This window comes from Pteropus alecto, unplaced genomic scaffold (genome assembly GCF_000325575.1).
Source record: "Pteropus alecto unplaced genomic scaffold, ASM32557v1 scaffold98, whole genome shotgun sequence".
In the NCBI taxonomy this organism is placed as follows: domain Eukaryota; kingdom Metazoa; phylum Chordata; class Mammalia; order Chiroptera; family Pteropodidae; genus Pteropus; species Pteropus alecto.
Genome location: NW_006443570.1, coordinates 22432878 through 22440292, shown reverse-complemented (window position 1 = coordinate 22440292; position 7415 = coordinate 22432878). Strand labels below are relative to the sequence as shown.

The following is a 7415-nucleotide window of genomic DNA, read 5'->3' as shown; positions in this document are numbered from 1 at the left end:
TGCCAAAAACACAAGCCAATATAAACCTTTATATACGGGGCTGCCAAACTTCACTTTTAGACAGTATATTAATTATGTAGTCAATAACCATGGGTTTCATTAGTGTATTAAATACCACGATCAATATTATTTATCCTTTTCGAAGATAGGCCACTCAGGGAAGAAAAAAGTAGGGGAGGGAAAAATTTTTGACCCTACAGTTCAAAAAAGTCAGAACAGCACACTAGAGATTAGCAAGGCTTTAATGGAAAGCATAAAACACTAAAAATATGGACAGAAATCAGATTATTACCTTTATTTTTCTTGCCTTCTTCACAATGAGACTGGAGGGAATCCAAGAACCATTTAAAATAAGGGCAAAATGATGAGATTTTTTCTTAATTGCTTAATGCTGATGTCATGGTGTACATAAAATAAACATTGATCTCTAAGTGAAAGATGAGAAATAGAACAACATGAACTGCCTTTTGAGGTAAACTATGTCCAAGAGAATTCTAAGAACTGTGGGCCAGAATCTATTTAGGCAATCCTCAGGGACCTAAATCTCTTAAAAGCATAATAGTGGAGCCAATTTCTGACGTTCCTCTACTGGTGATCCGATTATTAGTAGGGAAACCTGCTAAACAGCCTCCTTAGCAGGAGCTGCCTCCACCAGGACACTGCTCCTTCACCACCCTGTAGATAGATATCTAACCGCATCCATGTAGATGTGGCTTTATCACACGGTCATTGAGAACGCAAGGTGACTGATAATCTCTTGAGATGTGTCACAATAACACTGCTAGTCAGTTCTCTTCATGGGGTATATACAAGACATGTGGGGAGACAGGGAATGCTGTGAGTGGTAGATATAAAAGACTGGTTACTGGACTGAAAGCTAGATTACCACTTCCAACCCACAATTTATCAGTCCAGAATAGTGCTGAAGACTGTAATTTTCTAGTCAGTGCTTTATAAGCAAGGTCAGACAGTAAAGAACTTCCATAAAATCACTGAGGCCTTGGCCAGAGAATCTAGTGCAGCCCAGTGACCATCTTCTGAGATGAGAAAGTGTCCAATTAGTGGGCCTGAGAAAAAGACCCTCTATGTCTGTTCTGAGCAGTAGGGGCCATCCTGCCTAGAGCCGGCTGGTTCCTCCCAAGAGGGCAGCTAAGAATGAAACAGACAGGATATCATTACTCTACAGTTCCACAAAGGGCCTCCACATGCTGCCCTTCCCCAAATAAAAAACCAGGTCCTACTGCTGTAGGCTGACTGCAACGCCTGGATACTTGGAGAGGGGTGTGCAGCAAACGCCAAGTGGTGGGTTGCATTGACCAGATAGTTAATTAATATGATTAGGAACACACAGAACAAGCATGCTCGTGCTGACTGAAAAGCCCAGTAGCATAATTACTGTTTTCTTACCAGCTCACTGTCTGTATACATTTCAAAGCCTGGTTGGTGTTATACTGCTGTGTAAACATCAATAAAATCCCAAAGTGCCAGATCATCAGCATTCTTGGGCACAATGGCTTTTTGTTTTTAGTGTTTTCATTCTTTTAAAGATGCAGTTCAGGGCATTTCAGGGTTGCAAACATTAGGAAGAATGATCTCTGCGCCTTGGACTAATAATCTTTGAGTTTGTAATGAGTTAACATCTCCCCCAAGTGAACATTTATTATGGAGGCTAATTAATTGCTTTCCAGTTACAAGAACTCTCTGCATTCAAAGAAAGCATTCATAAGCAAAGAAAATACTGTTTATTAAAACAAAGCAAGGGAAACAAAGGGCTTCTCCCTTCAAAATCCCTATTTAATACAGCATCAATCAAGAAATGAAACACACATGCCAAAAATATGTACAGGTAGAAAAAGTATGCATTCACCAACCAAAACGCAACATTAATTGAAGTGAAAAACTAAAGCAATGCTTTGTAGTTGCCTGGAAGTCCCTAGGGGACAGCAAGTCAATGCTTATCGGCCTGCTTCAGAAGAAACAATTTTGATTAATATCAGACTCATCTGACTCGGTCTATTAAACCCTGAAGGAAGGATAGTCTTCAGATATAAAAGATATGTTTTTGATTAATAATTCTACCCTATTGCCATTCCAAGCATTAACAACTATATGGCACCTCTAGGAAGACAGAGCCTTTGAATTCCAGGAAGACACGCTTACTAAAATACCCAGGTTCCACATAGCCACGTCTCGGCTCTCCCTCCCGAGAAGAAACCCAAGTTATGAAGGTGTCACACTGGAGAAGAGAAACACTAGCTACATAATTTATTTTACTGTCTGTAGATTTAGGGTCAATTACTTGTGACATAATTTCTGCTTGAAGATAATAAAAATCTCAATATAACTGACAAAAGCCTGAAGACAGAGGGAGTGATTGGCACCACACTACTGGCCAGCTGACCCCTTAGGTCTGAGAGTTTACACCACAGCCATCTGAGCATATTGTCCTTTGCCTACCAATGGGTTCCAGGTCGCATGTAAGAAGCAATTGTTTAGTCCAACATAAAGAGGCACTAAGCATTATGTAGTTAATGTGAAACTGTCACACAGAGGTGAGGAGAAGTCGATTTCATTTCAGCTCTTTATTTTCAAACTTCTGCCCAATCACCATTAATCCTCTCATATTAGTGCATTTTTCCTGATGTTCATGATCAGCCTTCTGCCATATTCTCTGAAGTCCACAGGCTTCACATCCATCACAACGGCCTTAATTCGAGACTCATCCTTTGAGAAGAGAAAAACAGTTTGTGAATGAAGGCAGGCCCGTGGCATGGAGCAGTGGTTACAACCCCCTTTGCTTCAGTGGCTTCAATGATCCCAGCAAGAGAAAACACAAACACATACTGGATTCAGAGTTCAGTAATTGCAATAAAGGAAAAGTTGTGAGTAAGAGCCAAGAGAATTTCTGGGGCTGGGAGAGTGAATGGAAGCCTCCTTTGACACAGGCCCCTTTCATCCTTTCCCAGTGTTCCCAAATATTCAGAAACCTAGAATTCCAAATGGGATGGACATTTGATGGCTTACCAAGCTCAATTTATTCTCTTTACAGAGGGGAAATAGGAACCCAGAGAAGATAAGTGACTTGCCTAAAGCCACACAGCTAGAGCTAAAAACAGAGTGTGGTGTGAAAGACAAAAGCACCTGTGGCAAAGGAGGAAGACCTGGTCTGGATTCCATCTCAGGTCCGCCGGAGGCAACCTCTGCACTTCACTTTCCTTGTCCATATCATGAGGGGACTGAATGACCCTTCGAATCCCTCCCTAACTCCACAGCACTCAGATACTGTATTACAGATATGTGACTTCCTATCTCATTTAATGCTTACAAAAATAAACACATCTATCACCAGGTATGAAGATTAAAGTCTAATATGAAACAGAACGAGTTAACCTTGAAACAAGTAGAGACGCTCTCAGAATTCTCCCTCCTCACTCATTCATTACAATTGAACAGTGTCTTTAGGGGCACAATGGAGTGATGCCCAGAAAGGTTGCAGAGTCCAGCTCTGGGGCTCACACACTTTAGCGTGCTCAGTAATTACTCAGCATGGTCATATTTCTAAGCATGGTTAAACAAATAAAGCTCTTAACTTAGCTCTGTCACTTGCTAGCATATGACTTTAGGCAAGTTACTTATTCTCTGTATGCCAACATTTTTCAATGGTAAAATGGTGGTGATAACAACAGTTCCTACATATAGGTTTATTGTCAGGATCAAATGAGATGATATATGGAAAGTAAAGGATGCAAAACAGTATCGGGCAGATAGTAAGTACTCAATGAATACCGTTTATTATGACTATACAACTGTTGATGTTGTGGGCAATATAAGGAATTTTCAAGGTAGTTGTAACTACATGTGGTTTTTGTTTCATATACTGACTTCAGAAGCCAAACCTTGTGGAAGATGTGAGTCCACTAGACACATTACCTACCATTCTTTGTCAGTACACAAACAGAAAACCCCAAGTTTTAACTCAAAAGGCCATACAGCATTTTCCCCTCTAGATGCCTGACACTGGACAAAACACTTAACGTCTAAGTCCATTTCTTCATCTGAAAGCAAGGATAATAATGGTATCTCAGTGTTGGGAAGATTCAATGAATACACACAGGGTGCTTGGCACTGGATCTGGCACACAGTAAGCAATTCATTGACAGATGATATTATAATTAGCTGTTGTAATTAATGTCCTTGTGGGTGGCATACAGCAGTTTGCCACTGTTAACCCTTCTGCAGCCTTGGTGACCTTACTTACATTGAAGGTCTCTAGTTTGACCCTGATCTTGAATATGAAAGATCGAAAGTTGGCATTCTGGAAAATTTCTTCAAATGCCTGTTCATTCTGCAAAAAGAAATATAAAACTTTAGGTTAAATAATACTGAAAACATCTATTAGCCTTTTAAAAAGATTTTGAGAAAAATCTCTCTGAGAAAATGATCACCCAAGTGGTTTGAAGTTACTCAAGAATGACTAATCTACAGGTGACATTTCATCACATAAAACTGTTTAAGTAGAATTTTATTAAAAATGAAAACACTCTACCTGGAATAGTCAAATTCAGAGAGATAGAAAGAATGGTGATTGACATGGGCGAGGGTGGGGGTTGGGAGAGGGGAGTTTGTATTTAACGGGTATAGAGTTTCAGTTTGAAAGGATGAAAAAGTTCCAGAGATGGATGGTGGTGATGGTTGTACAGTAATATGAATATACTTATTGTCACTGAACTTATACTTAAAAATGGTTAAAATGATAAATTTTATGTTATGAATATTTTATCACAGTAAAAAAACTGAAAACACTTCTAGGAAACAACATTTCTAAACTTTAAAAGTTTGTGATGGACAAAATCTGAGGCCCGGCATCTTCATTATAAATTAAAAATTATGAAAACCACTCAGAAAAAAGTTCAAGTTGTCATATACATTATTTTGGCCTCAGTATTTACGACTACTAATTTGGTGAGCACGTGAACACAGCAGGTAAAGTGGGCAAGATTAGAGAGTTTAAAAAACATAGTACTCTCCCTCTTTCTCTCACGTCTCAAATACTATTTGATTAAGCTTCTTTGTTAAAACGAAGTCTGGTAAACAGCGGGATTAGAGAAAACATTTTATATAAATAAGCATAAAGTAAATTTACAATAACTATGTAAAATTAATAGTTCATATCAGCTAAGTGTTATCTTTGCAAGCCACATGGAACATGAAAATGGCTTTATTTCAGAAAACTCTGTTGTGTAAAGGTTATTTCACACATACACAAAACAAGTCTTCTGGGCTTTCAGATATGTAAATAAAACAATTTGTTAAACCTTCAGAAAATTATACCAGCTGCCACTATTCTTCCAAGATTAGGGAAAACATGAAACACATACTCCAAGAATATCATGGTTCCTGAGGGAAGAGTTTCTATATGTCCTCATTCACTAGCAGTAAAAACAGTCAAATGTAATAAGCTCATAAAAAACCCTGAAAGGCTGCCTTGAGCCTTAAAATCTGATATGAAAATAGAGGACCACGCAAAACAGATAGAAGATACCATCATACTTTAAAGTCAATTCCAGTTATTTTTATAAAAGCACCTGTTGGGATCATTCCAGAGATCGCACAATTTAGAAAAGAGGTGGGGGAATGGGCCAGAACTAAAGACAAAAAAAGTAAGAAAAATATACCAAAACAAATGTCAGTTCCCTTTTTCTTATGGTTTTATAAGTATTCTAACCAATTTGGAGGAAATGGGGGGAAAAAATCTATAGACAAATGCCAATTTGTGCAGCCCAGAAAATACAGCTTTTATTGGTCTTTATACATTTTGAGCAACTATCTTTCCTAAATTTAGCATAATTAGTCATCCATTCTCCGCATTAGATAAATCTAAAATGTAAAAATATAAATTTATAAAAATGAAATAAAGTTAATTCATGAAAGAAAGTTACGTCGTAAGAATTGCCTCTGACCACCTGAAATAGCATATACTTAATATGTGAATTTAAATAAGGATTTGACTCAACTATTAAAGAAGGTATTTATGATGTTAAAAAGGCACACTTGTACTTCAGGTTATTTCAGAAGATACCTTCCATATCTCAAGTCATCGCAGGCAGACCAACTCTGCTATGCTAATGGTAATAAGAGAAATAGTGCTGTTTTTAAGGCACTTGGATCTAATTACTTCATACCTCATTGTTAGCACAAGGCAGACAAAATTAGACAAAATCAGATAAGCACCTCGAATAATCATGAGACTGAGAAACTATATACAACGTCTAAAAGAAACAAACCAAAAAATATTAAAGAGCAGTGTTACAGCACGAGAACTATTACAGTAATAATGGAAGATGTGGCCGACCTTCTCTTTTAACTCCCCAACATAAGCAGTGCTTTGTCCGAGGATAGCCTCTGCAGATTCCTGGAAACAAGTCACCCACTGATTTTCTTGAAAATCGGCAATATTTACCTAAAAAACATAACTCTACATTATTTCGGCAAAGAAATAATAAAAGGAAGATACACTCAGGAGATGGGGAGATTAACTTTTCCACTCATTAAAATATTCACCAGGGAAAAAACCATTACCACCATATATACTATATTCTTTCCAAAGAATGTGAAAAAAGTACAGAAAAAAAATTTTAAGGTAAGTCTGGATCACAGCAGGAAAACGATATGCTGTGGAAGTATGAATTCAAATCTCAATGGAGATACAGCCCAACTAAACTCTCCTTCAGATGAAGAATCCAGGTACACCAGATTAGTGTTCCTCCAATGGCCTTTGGACTGAAGGTTTGAATGTGTGCCTTCAAGGAGTCACAGCAGGGTCTCTCATTTTAAATTGTACATACTTCAGTCACTAAGAGGAGCTCCATGGAATAGCCCTCAGTCACTGCTACATCCCAGATGATTTAAAAGCCTGAGCTGGACACTAAATTTACCTAGCAATGATCAATAGTATCTCCAATAGGACTGTGGTGTAAAATAGGGAAGTCAAGGAAAAAAGTGGATCACAAAGAATCCAGTTACTAAAAGGGAAAAGTAAAATGTTTAGTAGAAATAAGAGTGCAGAGATTTGTTTTTTTTTAATGTATCATTTTGATGATTTCACATATTCACTTTGCATATACATAGGGCTTTTTTATACAAAGCTATGATAAAAAATAAGGGGACAAGAGAAGTTAAAACACTCACAAAAAAAGGGAGTATATCGCATACTGGGGCTTATACCAACAGTTCAGCCCATGGTATCCTCCTAGAGGCAAAGGGCACCCACTTTCCAGGGTGAAAACAGCAACGATAGGCACACGGGTAAGCGTTACATGGAACCGGTGTGCCGGAGATTCCACTTAGAAGTTTAACAGAAAGGCTGATGAAATAAAACTACCTGAAACCATTTTCTTCATTTTAGTTCAACTGAG

At 38.0% G+C, this 7415-nt stretch overlaps 1 protein-coding gene across 1 annotated transcript in view; it reads right to left on the bottom strand.

Annotated features, from left to right (window-relative positions):
• Positions 1-1719: 1719 nt before the first annotated feature.
• The window catches only part of RPA1 (replication protein A1), a 51623-nt gene continuing 45927 nt past the window's right edge, over positions 1720-7415 (bottom strand). The window contains exons 15-17 of the mRNA XM_006925073.3: positions 6353-6460; positions 4259-4345; positions 1720-2724 (exon numbers count right to left, since the gene is read on the bottom strand). Of these exons, the coding sequence (XP_006925135.1) occupies positions 2620-2724; positions 4259-4345; positions 6353-6460 (300 nt within the window). The 3' untranslated portion in view covers positions 1720-2619. The remainder of the gene's footprint in view (positions 2725-4258; positions 4346-6352; positions 6461-7415) is intronic.